The sequence below is a fragment of the Pristis pectinata genome, chromosome 9, assembly GCF_009764475.1.
Source record: "Pristis pectinata isolate sPriPec2 chromosome 9, sPriPec2.1.pri, whole genome shotgun sequence".
NCBI classification, from domain to species: Eukaryota; Metazoa; Chordata; class Chondrichthyes; order Rhinopristiformes; family Pristidae; genus Pristis; species Pristis pectinata.
Window position 1 is genome coordinate 51,456,200 of NC_067413.1, and position 17,379 is coordinate 51,473,578.

The 17,379-nt window shown below is 38.0% G+C and overlaps 1 protein-coding gene across 15 annotated transcripts in view; it reads left to right on the plus strand.

Moving 5' to 3' along the window:
• The window catches only part of rims2a (regulating synaptic membrane exocytosis 2a), an 830,253-nt gene that overhangs the window by 798,247 nt on the left and 14,627 nt on the right, over nt 1-17,379 (plus strand). For 14 of the 15 annotated variants that reach the window (XM_052023914.1, XM_052023913.1, XM_052023904.1 and 11 more), the window contains 2 exons: nt 9,714-9,855; nt 14,423-14,535. In XM_052023914.1, coding sequence (XP_051879874.1) covers nt 9,714-9,855; nt 14,423-14,535 — 255 coding nt within the window. Of the gene's footprint in view, nt 1-1,808; nt 2,205-9,713; nt 9,856-14,422; nt 14,536-17,379 lie in introns of those variants that run through there. The other variant, XM_052023912.1, reaches the window with a different exon arrangement.

The following is a 17,379-nucleotide window of genomic DNA, read 5'->3' on the forward strand; positions in this document are numbered from 1 at the left end:
TTTAACATATAAAGCAAGAAAATGGATTGTAAACTATTGTACTTGATCTGTCCCATTATATTTAAGCTAGATATAATTACAATAGCTATACATGTGGCTTTCAATGACAGCTGATTTTCAACGTTATTGGAAGTAGTGTAAGTACTTAATATCAAAGTTGTACCTGTCTCTAAGTAGGTAGGGAGTTCGGAATGTGCTCAAAAAGATACTAGATGAGATATGCTATTCATCTTTTTCCTTGAGAAAATTTCATGCATGTTCAATGTGACTAGATAGACATACACATGTCAGTGACTAAAAGACTGGCTTTAATCTCTCTAATGGCCTTAATGACCAGCCATAATGGGCATAGGAATCACATGCCCCTGATGGGATTAGAACATTACGCCATTGGATATGGTCACCTGAGGCAGAAATTGTGGAGTTCACAGGCTCTTAGCAATACCAAACAAAAGATTTATTTTACAGACCATTGAGGTAGGGGTAGACCTCTTAACAGATTCAAGGTTGGCTTCACACTCTGGTTAAAACTAGCTCCTATGTTTGAGACTCATGCTCTTTACAAAGCGTATATTTGAATTACAACATCACAACAGTGATATTAATCATGCTTTAAGGTATGTCATATTTATGCAGGACTGTAATGTGATTTCACAAACTGCCTATTGCAGTTAGCAATCAGTTTTCAGAAAATATTTCCACAGAGTAATTTCTGCTCATACAGAGTCAGTTGGTGAACTGGAGGTGTAGGATTCACAGCCAGCATTTTATTGGATAGCAATCTTTTTTAAAGTGCAGAGAAAACAAAGTTACAACAACTTCCCTCACTAAAAGCACAGAAAATTGTCAAAAACAAAATTGCAGTAAGTCAAGGATATTTACAAGTAAGATATGTACATAAAATCAATTCCATGCACTTAAACTGTGTGGTAACTGAGTTTAGCGTACAGAAAAATGATCTAATCATGGTTATTCTGTCAACAAAATCAGCTGTATCACTGAGTACATGAAGATGTTGTGCAATATGATATAATTTCAAGCCCAGTCTTTTACTTCACTACTCCATTACCACACAGTATCAAATTATGTGCAACACATGCTTAATAACAGTTAGTGGCTCAGTAGTATTGTACCTTATGATTAGTTCTTGAGTTTTGCCAGAGATTATGCTGTTCAAAAGAACATTTCCCAGAAGTTTATTACAACCTCAAACAAAAAAAATGTGTAAAGTGTAATATTTTTCTGACGTAAAGAGGAAATAGTATTCCAGCAAGGAGAATAGAAATAATGTATATTTGATTATTGGACATTTAAGAAATTATTGAAAATTATTATATAATAATTACAGAAGTTCTGAACTCATTGAATATGTTGCAATGAGCAGTTCTAGCAGTTGATTTTCTGCATCAGAATTCTGCCTAAGGATGATTTTCTTTGTCAATAATTTTGCAAAGATTACACCAGGAGTTTTTGATTAGTGCCTAAGCTCCAAAAGTGAATGACTTGAAAAGATACAATTTAGTAACTGTTCATTTTACAAAATAATACATCCTGTGCTTGTCAAAGCACTGACTGCTTATGCTGGAGAGTGCAAAATGCTCTCCTCCTCTTACCACTCTGATTGGCTGCACACAGAAGCCAGCTACATTCCAGTCAGCATCTTCTCAGAGCTCTTTTGTGAATCAATGAGCAGAGTAAAAGAAGAGGCAGAGAGCTCCAGACGAAGAGGAAGCAGAGGAGTCAACAAGGCTCTTTCATTTGCCAAGAAGAGGAAGGCTGTGTTTGGGTTCTCATGTTGCTTAATTTACAGGTGGATAAAGTGTGAACTTTCAGCTATCCGATGTTACAGAGGATGTGTCTTTAGAAAATCCACCCTAATTCTCTGCAGAGTAAATGACTGACTAAACTGTGAAGTGCAGTCTTTGTGATTAAAAAAAATAGAAGAGGTCTGTTGGCCCAGTCATAGCAAGGGGAAATCATCCCCAATATTTCTTAATAGGATCTGTTCAGAACAACCGTCAAAACGCCTCGTGTCCTGTACCGCGCGAAAGGAGGGTCGACCAAGATGGTTAGGCAAGGACCAGATACTGGAAATGCTGGCTTGCGAATGCAGAGGTCACCAAGCCGAATAAGCTTATCTGCATCATTTGAAGCCTTGGCTGTTTATTTCCCTTGCATGAATTCTTTTGATGAAGGGAACGGAGGTAAGGAAACTGGCAAAGAAATTTCTCATCTGCTGTACCTGTTGATTGGCACTGTAAAATTAAAATAAAAAGGTGATGCTATCGTTTGATTATAGATTGACATTGGTGCAAACTGATATAAACTATGTACATTTAAAGTCACTTAGACTCTCTGATGCTCATCAATTATGTGTGAATTAACTTAAACAAAAAATCATCAAAAAAAGCACACATTCTTTACAATGCCAAACTGTTTTTCCTTACTAACCATAGCAGTAATTACATTGGTTCAGTTTCATTTTCATGAAACTACAATGAGTAAAGAATCCAGCCATGTTTTGTCATTTAATCTCCTGCCGTTAGTCTGTCACTCTCTTTCTCTCATAAATAAACACACCTTTGCTTCATTCATTCTATATCTCACCTACTTCTTCTCTGTCATTAACACATACATTGTTAAGTATTGTATAAGTAAAGAACTATTTTATGGCTAAACAGCAAATTGTTTTTCTTTAAATAATCACAAAGACTCAAGATGGTACTTGCTGTAAAGTAATGGTAATTTTTAAATTGAATAATAAAGGGGGTGAAAGACATTTGCATTACCATCCTTGCCAGAAATAGAACATGTCAGCCAACTTGCTTGTTCATTTCGTAGTTCAGAATAAGACTAGCACAAAATTTACTACAAAGATTACATTTAGAGATCTTTAAACTGTGAGTCAGATTACTCAATTACCACAGTATACATTAGACTGTTGAGCTAGTTGTTGCAAAATTTGTCACAATATAGAAGCAGTAAGGACAAACTAGCTCAAATGTCCTGATACTAAGCACAGCTATTTTCAGTGTAAGGCTGAGGTTATTACAAACATCCTCAACAATAGAAAAATATAAAACTTGGATTGTTTATATATAACCTATTTTTACTTCAGTGGAAAAATATATGGAGTTACTAAAATACTCAGACTTTGAAAAGCTAGATATGCAATCCTTTTTTTGGTTGGTATTCCTGATTATCTTAGTTAAGATTACTACCACTGTTAAAGCTCAATATCTGTACGTTGTTAATGATGATGAGTATCATGCATCTATGGCTGTGAGCAGCGACTGAATCAATTAAAATATTTCTTCCTCTGGTCATTTTCTCCTGCTACTTATCTTGAGCTCCTGCGTTCTCACACTCTAACCACTTTTCTGCCTGTGTTGTACTGCCTATAATGTGCAAGAACTCTAGTGCATAACCCCATCAATAGAGCTATTTTAATAATTGTATAAAGATTCACGTAGTTAGCCAATGATGATTAGATCACCATAACATTGATATCTGAACTGTGAAAACTGATGTTCTTGACTCTAGGGCAAATTTGTCTATTTTTTAAAAAATATATTTTTCATTTCTGTTTGTTGATAGCTGGTCATGGTTGTTCAGCTAGGTGATTTTACCAAAGTACATGGATTGAGAAAACTGAAGTCTTTACAATCCATGTCTCACAGTGGGATGTCGCAGGGAGCCTAGCAACAAAACCGTCTCTTGAAAAGGAACCTATAGGGTCTTTATTGTTAACTCACACGTGATAGGGGTGGGAATCTGAACAAAATGAAGGTATTAATTTATTGAATCAGAATTAGATTTTATTATCACTGACATATGATGTGTAGTTTGTTGTTTTGCGGCAGCAGTACAGTGCAAAGACATAAAATTACTATAAATTACAAAATAAATAATGCAAAAGAAAAGGAATAACAAAGTGTTCATGGGAAATCACATGTAACTTATTGCTGAATTAAACTGGAACAAAACATGAATGTTTTAATTCTCCTTTTTTACTACATGCTTGCAGTAATACTTGAGTATTTGATGTTTGCTGTACTCACTGTTTTCTTGGTGCTTTGCATTGCAGGTTGATTTGAAAATCTAAAGGGTGAAGCTAGGAACTGTGTAACATAATATGAATATGTACTAAGTTTGAATATCAATAAAAAGCCACATAATCATTTGATTTTTTTTCAAATAACATGGTTTAAATTTGATATTATAATGCTAATCAGAATATTTAATTGCTTCATATCTGATGGAAGCTCTTAGTTAATCATATTGTGGATGTCCAATCAACTTTGGGTCATGGGCTATAAAAATTCATTAACTAGTACATGTAGTGGTATCAATATCCTACCAATTGATGTTATATGAATTGTAAATGTGCACAAGCCTTCCCAAATGAAACTGCGGAATTATATTAGTATTTTAACATTGCTGTTTCACTTTGGTTATCTTCTTTAAACCATATAATTATTTAAAGTATGTTCAGTTTTGATGCTTTTCTTTAAAGTCACTTGATCTCTGATTGGGTAGGGTTCCTGGCAGGATAAAAGCTTAGAACTGCCTACACTGTAACCACAGCAACAGAAGTCAGAGAACTCATTGAAGAAAAGCTACATTAATCTGTATTCAGCCAAGTCTTTGCCATCTTTTCTGAAGCCTATTTTTGTCTCCATTTCCTCTTCTCTCTTCCTGCTTCCACTTTGTTCCATTCAGACAGTATTTGTGACTGAAAATGTTTCCTCTTGCTATTATTTCATTTCTTCACTAGGTTTGTATCCTAGTTAGGATTAAGTCAATTTTTTACTTTTACAGTGGATAGTGGTATTAAACTTCATTGCACTTTAGTTTAGGCATTTAAGTTATAGTTAAGTTGATGTAAGAAATTCAACATATGAGAAACCATGGATACATCTGTGTTTCCCAAAAGTTTTACAAATCCACATTTTATTGCATCAACTTTTGAAGATCTTAGAAGGATCATTGTTGATTTGTTGCTCCAGATTTGCAAAGGGAAATTGCTGGCAAAAGATAGGTTGTCAGTGAAGTTCAAAGCTGTGAAGACTCTGGATAGATCTTGGATATAGATAAGAAATGGAAAGATAATAATAAAAAAATAAGTTGAGGTGAAGAAGTGTACTGCATGAGTTGCCACAATGATGGTTCTTGGGCCAATTTGGGCCCCAGTGTTGGCTTCTAATTTACATTAAGACATGGCAGCAAAAGCCTGTGAAAAATCAGTTTGTAACTGATAGACAGTGGAATCTGAAGGAAAAGTAATTACAAGGTGGTTAGAATAAATAAGAAGACAGAATAATCACATAAATTAAATCAACTAGTGTATTATAGTGAGCAAAGAGAAAGATAACTGTGAACAGTGTTGGAGTAACTCAGGTTGAAATTGAGAGAAAGCTGGGAACCTTAGTTAGCACAACGTTCAGTGTGTCCAGCTGATACAGAGCAGTAATCAACAGAGCCAATTTAATATTGAACTAACTGAGAAGAAATAATCAATCACTAGTCAGATCACATCTTAAGTCATCTGTTCAGCTCTAGAGAGACACACAAAGGAAACATCAGGTACTTGAAATAATGTAGAACAAAGCTAGAAAGCTTCAGTGAAGGAGATTTAAGTTATGAGAAAAGGCTGGAGAAAATTGTTTCTTAAAAGTACTCATCTGAACGGCAATCCAGAGATGTATAAGATAGTAAAGGATATTAGGTAAATTCAGACAATTACTTAATTAATGAAAGAATGAAACTGGGCTGGTAACCTTATCAACAATTTAAACACAATAAAGCAGTCACCCATATTTTGAGGAGAGCTTACAGGTGGCCCCACAAGGCATTAGGCATTTTTGGTAGAACTGGTGAAAGTGAAGTGCTCCTGCTTTGCTTTGAAACAATGCTCACGAAAGCTGTAAAGCCCGTGTCATGAATTTTTAAAGGTCATTGCATACATTTATCAGTTCAGCCTGATACAATTATTATTTTTCACTATCCTGTGCTCTGAAACAAGAAAACCTTTCCTTCATCAAAAGTACTATTGGATGCAAGTTAACCTGCTGTTAAGTGAAGCTTGTTTTTGCCATAATTGATCTTCAGTCAGAGCATTTTCTGTATATTATTTTGTTCTTTTGTTAAAGAGAATGCATTGACCTTGGAAAGCTTTGTACTGAGTTACATTGAAGTATTCAATGCTTCCCATGAATCATTTAATTTGATTTATAAATGACCTTGATTCCTAAATCAACAATGATTTATACATGACATTGATTTATAAATCAACAATATTTTTTAAGTTGTTGGCTTTTTTTATTCATTTAATGATGTGATAAGGTAGCATTTATTGCCAACTCCTAATTTCTGTTGAAAAGGCGGTAGTGAGTCACATTCTTTAACTGCTGAGTCCACTGGGCGAAGGTACTCCCAGAGTATGGTTGGATAAGGTAGCAGAGGATTGATGTTATCTGTGCAAGTGAAAAATGTTGACTGTTACTCTGTTTGAAAGAGCATATGACTGTGCTTGGCCTTCTTTGTATATTACAAAAGACAGAGGGTTATATTATATTGTGATTTAAATTCTAATTGGGATTTTACTTTGGGAGCATTTATTTCCTATTCTGAATTCAGGCACATTTTCAGAATTTCAAAGGTATTATGTGACATCCATGAGTTTGTAAAGGCCCTGGGAGCTATTATCCATTTCTTGATGTCATGTGGAATGAATTGAATTGGATGAAAACTGTTTTCTATGATGGTGGGGATCTCCAGAGAAAGTCAGGATGGATCATCTATTCGGCAGAAACAAAGGCCTATAGATGCTGGAATCTAGATGAAAAAAACAACAAGATTCTGGAGGAACTCAGCAGGTCAGGCAGCATCTGTGGAGAAAAGCAGACGATCAACATTTTGGGGACCTGAAACGTTGACTGTCTGCTTTTCGCCACGGATGCTGCCTGACCAGCTGAGTTCCTCCAGCATCTTGTTGTTTATTCATCTATTCAGCAATCTTGGCTGGAGGTGGTTACAAATGCTTCAGCCGTTTCTTTAGCATTCACATCCTGGGGTATGTCTGGAATCACCTGTGGGCCAGACTGGGTAAGGATAGCAGTTTCCTCCCCTAAAGGACATAAATGAACCAGTGGGCTTTTACAACAAATTATCATTTTTACTTGTGGCCATCATTGCTGCACTTAGATTTCCAGAAGGCATTTGATCAAGTGCCACATCAAAGTTTATTGCGGGAAATAAAAGCTCATGGTGTAGGAGGTAACATATTGGCATGAACTGACAATTGGCTGGCTAATAGGAACCAGAGACAAGACACAAATGGGTACATTTCGGTTGGTAATGAGTGGTGTGCCACAGAGCTTGGTCCCAGGGCCTCAGCTTCCTGTTTACTGTAGATGATTTGAATGAAGGAAGGAAAGGAACAGTTCCTCCATTTGCTGGTGACTCAAAGATAGGTGAGAAAGTAAGTTACATAGAGGACCAAAGAAGGCTACTCCACCATCAGTATCCTGGGGATCACCAATGGCCAGAAGCAGCCGCATAAATACCGTAGCTAGATGGGCAGGTCAGAAGCTGGTACACCCCTACCTAACATTATGCAAGAGTATCTTCACTAAAAGGACTGCAACAGTCAAGAGGCAACTCAGCACCACCTTCTCAAGTACAATTAGGGAAGAACAGTAAATGGTGGTGTTGGCAGTGATATCCAGATCCAGAAAAAAACATTTAAAAGCATTACAAAAATGCAGATTGCTATTGATTCTCCACAGAAGTAAATTGTTCCTCCGTATTCATATAAATTAACTAAATCATTTTGGAATGTCACAACTCAATTACTGCTGAAATTTCTAAACAGTAGAAAATGGAAGGTATTGTTTAATACCTTATTTTGACCTTTTAAAACCCAGTATCATTCTGGTGAATCTATGTTGTATGACATTTGAAAGGTGTAAGGAAAGGACACTTCTATGAAAGGAATAATGCTTACAATATTCTAATGTAGATTAATAGCCAGTTTTATATGATTTATTCATATTTAAGTATTCATTTGTATTCATTTCTATATTTTGTTACCATTGTAGCGACTCACCGTCCGAGCAAGCGAACCGGCTCGGCGGTCTGGTCGTGCGTTGTCGGAGTGGCGAGGCCCAAGATGGCGTTGGGCCTTCATCTTCCCCGAGCAACGGGGAGAACCCGCACGCGGGAAAAGTTTGATGATGTAGCGCATACATCATTTCCATTTTCAGTGGGCGGGAACCGTGCCTCTTAAAAGTCCCGCGCAAGGCGGGAAAATAAATCAGTTTTTGTTCTGCAGCTCACCGACTAGTGTCTTGCTTTCACATTGCAGTAGCAGCCGCTACACCATGTAAATCATTAGCATGTAAATTTTGTCAGCTTAAAGCAGACATCTACAATGATCCAGATGTAATGCAGCACATCATAACAGTAATGCTTTTGAAACATAAATTTTAGAATTCCCTATTTCTTAAAATTCAAACCTGCCCCACCTCACATACAAACTTATTCTGCTCTCGACGGTTCTCAGAGGTAAGTAAGTTGTCAATGTTTACACCTACTTGATAAGTGCTCAGCTGCATCACATGGAATGAAGGTAATGAAATGAAATTCAGCTGTTTGTAAAATGGGCAGGCAGTACACTCCACCGGGTGACCACCACAGGGTGAGAAAGGAAACCACCAGGAATTCATCACATGAGGAAGTGAAATTGCAAAGTGCTTCCAGTGGCTCAGATGATAATTGGAAACTTAATGAATGATTACCAAGTAAAGCAGCAGCCTTCCCCTTAAGAAACAGACTCATTATTTGTTAATTACCCTACTGAATTTTCACATTACTTGTGAAAATTGAGAGTCATTTATTTAAATGACGAAAGTCTTCATTGTACATTTCCTATGGAACAAATTCCATTTGATCCTCTCAAAGCACAAAAGTTACTTTGCAAGTAACATTTGGAGAGTTTGAACATATTTTCTACCACCTACCCACGTAGCAACCGCGTAATTAATGGAGCAAAGCAGTGGCATCAGGGAATGGTGGAAGTATTGCCAACTTGCAAGTGCCAGCAGCAGACATCCATGTGCAAGGCTGTGCTTATTCTGATTTATCTCTGCCAGAAAATAACAAAGGCTGAAGGGAAAATTGAGCCCTTATGAATATAAAAACTGAGGGACAGGTCTGTTTTCCAGTTTTTGTCTGTGTGTTTAACTATTTGCATAAGTCACAATAGGTAAGTTGAAACCAACCAAAATTGTTATAGAACAATATAAACTAATAAAAATCTGTAAATTGTAATGATGAAAGTGTTTTATCATTCAGAATCCAGCTGAAAATAACATTCACTTTACTTGTTCAGGCGTTGTTTAGTCTTGTCACAGTAACTGGACCTGGAACTATAACGATTTGATGCAGAGTGTCAGCTGTTCACTTTCATTAATTGGGCACAGCATTACAAGTACAGCTTCTGCTGGTATGGTCATTTCTTTGCTGATGTTTATGCCCATTAGATACTTCTTTCATAATATAAACTCAGCTGAACAATATTTGCTGTAATAGTTTATATCGAGTGGTTAATATGTGGAATATCATCCAATTTGCAGAATTAACCTCCTGTACATAAATATTCTTTGTAAGAGACAGTGCAATGTAGAATCTTCCGATTCTTGTTTCCACAGAGGCTGGAGGGAAAAAACTACGAAGTACGATCCAGAGGAGCACTGAAACTGGGTTAGCAGTTGAAATGAGAAATAGGATGACCCGACAACCAAGTCGTGAATCTACTGATGGGAGCATGAACAGTTACAGTTCAGAGGGAAAGTAAGTTCAATATAAAGAAAATTTCCATATCACAATGCATTAACAGTGTGCGTTGCTGCAGAATAAACATATGTTCAATATTTCTTAGATCCATACCAGTAAATTACATTGTCTCTAGCATTTTATAAAAATAGACAGATCAAGTCCTCCTGGTTCAGTGGATTGACCAAATAGCCTGATCCTCTGTTGCACTATTATACTCTTCTCATTCTGAAAAAGTAAGGGAGCAGGAATTGTTAGCAAACAAATTGATGCTTAAAGTTTCTAAATACCTGCACGTTCCATCCCACCCAAAACCATGGAGAAGTAAAGTACCAGATTAAAAACCTTGGCTGATTATGGAGCAATAATGTGGGAAATTCCACTCTGATCCATCAAGGCAATATAGTCCAGGAGAACATTCACCTCACATAAGGGTTGATGTCTGCCCTTGCTCCCACTTGAAGCACTTAAGCAAATGTGGAAAAAATATTTGCCTTCCAGATGGAATTGTAAATAGGGAGAATATAAAGAGGATCCAATGGGAGAGAAGCAATCTGAGAGAATAGGCAAGAAAATGTTAAGTTATCCATTTTGGTGCAAAAAAAAAATTATTTCTTAAATGGTGAAAGATTGGGGAATGTTGATGTTCAGGGACACTTTAGTGTCCTTGCACACAGTCATTGAAAGCTGACATAGAAGATGGGACATGATCTTGATAAATGGCAGAGGAGGCCCAAAGGGTCGAGTGACCTATTCCTGCTCTTAATTCTAAATTTTTATGTTCTGACACCTAATCACAATCTGGTATTACTTATCTTTAAATTGTGACCCTTGATCCTCCATAATCAGATTAATTAGAATAGATTATCAACTGGAACATAGCTTTTAATATCTTATAAACTTCAATAAGATCATTCTTAGGTCTATGATTCTTTGAAGTGTTGAGTACCCAATGTTTTATGTTACCTTGATAGCTAAGGTACTTTTTGCCAGGAATTAGTCTAGTGGACTCCTCCATTCCCTTTCATAGTCTCAAAATCAACCATCAATGTGAGGATCAAAAAACAAATACCTGTCGAGAAATTGGATTACATCACCTTTTGGTGCACTAAACATGTGACACAAGAGATTCTGCAGATGTTGGAATCTGGAGCAACATACACTAAATGCTGGAGGAACTCAGCAGGTCAGGCAGCATCTATGGAGGGAAATAAACAGTTGACGTTTCAGGTCAAGACCCTTCATCAGTGTGTGTTGCACTAAGCACATGCTGTGTATAGACTCAACACCCAATGGAATCCCCTACAAACCCTAAAGGTATATTAAAAGCAGCATCTTGGGGTTTACATACAGAGTTATGCTTAAAACAGGAGCTAGGCACTTCACAGTGAGCTCACAGTTGCTATGTGTTTGCCATGCTGATCACTGGGAAGCACCTCAGAACTTAAGTTAACTCTCCTCATGTCGGCCGTTGGCCCACTGCATAAAAGGTTGCCGTGGAGGTGAGGATAAGTGAGAGAGAGAGGCAGCACAACCTCCGATGCGTCTGGCACCCCACAAAAATGATCTGCCAGATCAAGACCCAGGCACTCTGAAGCGTGGGATAATCTGGACAATCAAGAGGCCAGAGAATGCAGCATGCAGGTCTGATGTGTATTGTATAAAATAGCTGGAATCAATGATGGAGCAGATAGTAATGAGGTTCACATAATTCTAAGCATTAAAAACCGAGGCAGGCATACTGTATGCTGTATGCAAGGCATCGACAACCTATTGTCGTCTTCGTAATGCCAATTTCAGCATGATGGACTCCTACATTTTATGAGAGTGTTCAACAAAGGTCATAGGTTGCACCCGTAAGCTCCAGCTTATGTTGGCATGCAGGAAGGGCACAGTGCATGATCTGTGACATCACTTAGCATGTAGCTGTATCCAGGAATATATCATTTGGAAGGTTTCTCTGTGTAATTGGCATGAGAAACTGGCAGAAGTAGATGTAATTTCTGAGCTACATTATTCAGTTGAGGTTTATATTGGTCAGAAGCTGGCCATATTGAGAGAGTGGCTTACTTATCACTGAACCACCCTATTTCCTGTGGCTGGCAAGACTGGTCCCTTGCCATGCAGTGGGAGGTAGAATCTCTTAGTCTTTGTGTTAGTGGGCAGTCCCCATCATTCACAAGATCACAAGACAAGGGAGCAGAAGTAGGCCATTCGGCCCATCGAGTCTGCTCCAAAGAAAAGGGAAAAAGAAATGAGAAATTGGAGGGGGGGGGGGCGCAAAAAAAAGAGAAAAAACCTAACCCCAATTTCCGGTCTTATCCCCATATCCCTTGATACCCCGGCTATTTAGATATCTATCTATCTCTTCCTTAAACGCCTCCAATGATCTGGCCTCCACTGCTGTATGCGGCAAGGAATTCCACAAATTCACCACCCTCTGGCTAAAGAAATTTCTCCTCATCTCTGTTTTAAACCTGTACTGTCTAATTATAAGATTATGCCCTCTGGTCCTGGACTCACCCACCAAGGGAAACAGTTTGACCACATCTACTCTGTCCAGTCCTTTCAACATTTTAAATGTCTCTATGAGGTCCCCTCTCATTCTTCTGTACTCCAGTGAGTACAGTCCAAGAGCCAACAAATGCTCATCATACGTAAGCCCTTTCATTCTGGGAATCATCCTCGTAAATCTCCTCTGAACCCTATCCAACATCAGCACATCTTTCCTAAGATATGGGGGCCAAAACTATGCACAGTATTCCAAATGAGGCCTCACTAGTGCCCCATAGAGCCTCATCAACACTTCCTTACTTTTATACACTATACCTCTAGAAATGAATGCCAACATAGCATTCGCTTTCTTTACCTGAGAGTTTACAACACAGCTAGACTGCTGAATGATTGGAGACCTTGAACTATTCATGTGGTCTCAGGCTCCATCTGGGACTCCAGGTATATGGGAAGGAGAGAGCTTGGAGAGAAGTGAAACAATTTTCTGTAAGTCCAAATAATTGTTTATTCAACAGGGTAAAGGTATTTTGGGCAAACAATTAAATGGAGATAATATTTATAAAAATACTTCTAAAATGTTTCAAATTCCTGCTTCCTCCCAGTGATCGACATGGAAATCCTGGTGACATTTCTCATTGGGATTGGGATATGGGTATAATGGCACACCCAGCCCCAAAGCAGGGCACCACCAACAAGTGCTGGCAAGGATTTCCACAACAATCATCTCTGAAACAAAGGAAGTTGCTTCATCAGTGCCAATGACCCAGTCACATGACCTACCCTGCTCACTGACGATTGATGAACGGCATGAAATGCATAATTAGTTACTGACCTCAGCTGGGACTTCAAAAAACTGCAGATGCTGCACATTTGAAATAAAAACAGGAGATGAAAATCCAATCTACAGATCTTGAAAAAACAAAGATAAAAACAGGAAATGCCCAAAACATTCAGCAGGTCAAGCAGCATTTGTGGAAAGAGAAACAGAGTTAACATTTCAGGTGCAAGACTTTTCTTCAGAACCTTGTTCTAAGAAACAGCATTAAAGGGTTGAATTTTCAGGCCAAAGTATTTAATCCATGCACTAATAGATCTTTTAAAAAGAGAATAGCTTTATAAAAATACTTCGTGTTCATTTACTGACATGGTACATGGTAATTTCCCAGATATAATAACAGCACAGCGAATATGATGGATGCAGTAAAACAGGCCATCACAACATATTAAACCCTGTTACACACTCATTCAAATTAGAATTTTTATCAAATTTTCTTCATGTTTACCAGCAATCTAGCTGCTGACTCACGCTTATGAGAAAATTCTTCATAAGCGTAGACAGTGAGAATATTCACCTTTTGAGAGGCATAATTCAGGCTGATCTCACACACACACACAAATAATTCTACTAGAGCTAAATAGTAAAATCAGTATGCTGGTCATTTTGGCTTGTAAGGCTCCTGGCCAACAAATTTGAATGATATTTGTAGAATTGTACCTTCTTGGCTTCAGGTGACTTCCGACTCTGAGAAAGCAAGCGATATCGCAATCTGTTCAAAAACTAATTAATCTGTCAGGTAATCATTAGACTGTTATTCTGAGTCTAAGCTTTGTCAGAAACCAATGGTATTTTTGGCTGAAAGTTTATTAAATTTTTCTTTGTTCACACATTGCTGAATTTACACATTACCAAATTAAATATGACATCCAATGGTATTTAATGATGGGAACATCACAAATATGAGATATTACAAAGCCCTTTGAAAATATATATTCTTATTTATACACAGAACAGTTCACTGCTGGCGAGGCCAGTATCACTGCCCTTGAGAAAATTATGGTGAGCTGGCTTCTTGAACTGCTGTCGTCCTTGAGCTGCTGTTAAGTAGGCTGCATCTATGCAGCAAAATGTAATGCATCTCATTCCATAAATGTAAATATCAAGAAATAAAAACTGTTGGATGCACTTCAAGGTGGAGGTTAAAAATTAATGTTTTGGCACAAGCTCATGTTACCCGTGTCTTCAAGATCACTGAGTATAATAGTCAATTTCTTGCACTTATTCTCCTCATAGCCTTATCTTTCCTGGTGTTCGATTGGCATCAGACAGTCAATTCAGTGATTTTCTGGATGGCCTTGGTCCAGCGCAGATGGTTGGACGTCAGACCCTTGCGACACCATCCATGGGTGAGCAGCACTGATATTTTGCGTCAAAACAAGTCATTTTCATCCAAGAAGATCAGTTGAATATTGATAAATTGAATTACAGATTGTGAAGAATATTGAATCATTGTGAGACTGTACAAGAAGTGGCTGCAGAGTTAGCTTATTCACCAGTTGTGATCTTCCCAAAGTTTCCTAGATTCTGGAAAGGTTCCAGTCAATTGTAAAACTGCAAAGTAACACAGTTGTTCAAAAATGAAAAGAGACAGGAAGTAAACAGCTATATGCCAATTAATCTGACACCTGTAATTGGGAAACACTGGAATCTATTATTAAGGAAGGAGGAGCAGAACATTTAGAAAATCATAATGCAATTGAACAAAGCCAACATGGTCTTATAAAGGGATAATTGTGTTTATTATAGATAATGAGTCATAGAGAGATCCAGCACAGAAATAGACCCTTAAGGACCCTTTATTATTATTAAGGACCCTCACTACCCAGGACATGCCATCTTCACGTTACTACCATCAGGGAGGAGGTACAGGAGCCTGAAGACCCACACTCAACGTTTCAGGAACAGCTTCTTCCCCTCTGCCATCAGATTTCTGAATGGTCCATGAACCTATGAACACTACCTCGTTATTCCTCTTTTGCACTATTTATTTATTTTTGTAATTTATGGTAATTTTTATGTCTTCATATCCAGCACTGTACTGCTGCCACAAAACAACAAATTTCATGACATATGTCAGTGATAATAAATCTGATTCTGATTCTGATTCCTTAGGCCCTCCAAGTCTGTGCCAACCATCAACCACCCATCTTTACATTAATCCCATGCTAACCCTATTCTCCTCACATTCCCCACAGTTCTTTGAAGACATAAACTGCAGGTTGGATAAAAGACAATAAGTAAATGTGATGAATACGGATTTCCCAAAGGTGTCACTTAAAAGATTACAGCATGAGATAAGAGCTCACAGCATTGGGAGTAATATATGATTGGGTAACTAGTAGAAAACAGAGTCGGGACAAGTGGGTCATTTTCAGGCTTGCAATTTGTAACCTGGCAATTTATGCAATTTATATTTATAACTACAACAGAGACCATGTGCATTGCAGGCATATTTGCTAGTGATACAAGATAGATGGGAAACAAGTTGTCAGGAAGTACAAAGATTCTGCAAAGTGATATACATAGGTGAAGCAGATGGACAAAAAAATTGACGGATGGAGTGTGTGAGAAATGTGAGGTAGGAAGAAGAGGATATTTTAATAGAGAGAGACTACCGAATACTGATGTACTGCTAGATCTGGGTGTCCTCATGTATGAAAATCAAAGTTAGTGTGCAGATACATCAAGTTATTGGGAAGGCAGATGCAATGTCAGCCTTTATTGCAAAAAGGATGCAGTACAAAAATAGAGAACTCTTGAAATACCTGTGCAGAACATTAGTGAGAATACACTTGTGTACAGTTTTATTATTTAACAAGGCATATGCTTACATTGGAGGTAGTTCAGGGAAGGTTCACTAGTTTAATTGCTAGGATGAAGGTGTTGTCTTATGAGGAAAAGATGAGCTAATTGGGCATGTAGTCATTGGAGTCTAGAAGAATTAGAGGTGTTCTTATTGAAACATGTAACATTCTGAAGGGGCTTGACGGGTAGATGGTGAGATGTTTCCCCTCATGGGGAATCTAGAACTGGGGGCATGGTTTCAGAATAAGGGTTTGCTTATTTAAGACAGAGGTGAAGAGGAATTTGTTCTCTCAAAGATTTGTGAATCTACTCACTGACAATAACACCTATCCAAACACAGTCTTCCTATCCCCAGCAACATCCCCCAAATACATTACCACTCCTTGCAAGGCTGATCTATGGTGCTTTTCCAAACTGCTGCATCTTACCACTTACTCCATTCTCCCACTTTTAAATACCATTTTGGTCCATGAGGAAGTCCCTGGCTCCTATTCCTTTCCCATATGCTTGCTGATCTCACCTTCCCAATTTCTTTCTCCAAACATGATATCAATCTTCTCGTCCAAGCCCTTCATCCACTGAACCCTTCATTACTCCACCCCACTCCAACACCATCCAAATAGCAATGCAGACTTCCCCCTCACAATCCTTTTCCAAATCGTCCACTCCTGATCTCTTCTCCAACTGCTCACCTTAACCTCCTCAAACACCAATTGCACATCACCTGTTGCACATTCCATTTGCTGCCCATCCCCTGACCCACCCTACCTAATACTGGGATATGATATCTTCAGACCAACCCCCCCCAAGCCACGGCATTGGCCTGATTGGACCCCTGGCCAACAATCCCTTGAGTCCAGCTTTGGGGTTAGGGCACCACTACAGTTTTCAGAGAGGAGCCCACTGACTAAAATGATTATTGCTGTGCTTCCTGTATCATTCAAATACACTTTCATGGATGAACTAGAATTTCTACGTTATAAGTGTTTCACAACCAAAGTTAAAGCAGTAGTATTTGTAACAGTTGGTTAACATCACCTGATCAAAATGTCGAATGATCACACCTCCAGGAATACTCACACCAGAGTCGGGAGCTCACCAAGTCCCACAATGGCAGTTCCAACCTACCGTAAGATTTCATCTGTGAAGTCCTCAACATCTAGTGCATGGGAATGATATGAAAATAGAGATAATGCATTTACAAGAAAAATAACAAAATCAAATAAAAGAAATGTCTTTTTCTTTCTCACTTTCTATAATAAAACAATCTCACAACAGCTTTAAAATACACAGATAATATGGAGTTTATTCTGTGGAACTGATAAGTATGCCATATCTCCATCCTGTAATCCAGCATTTTAATGCATCAGCACAGGTGAGGAGAG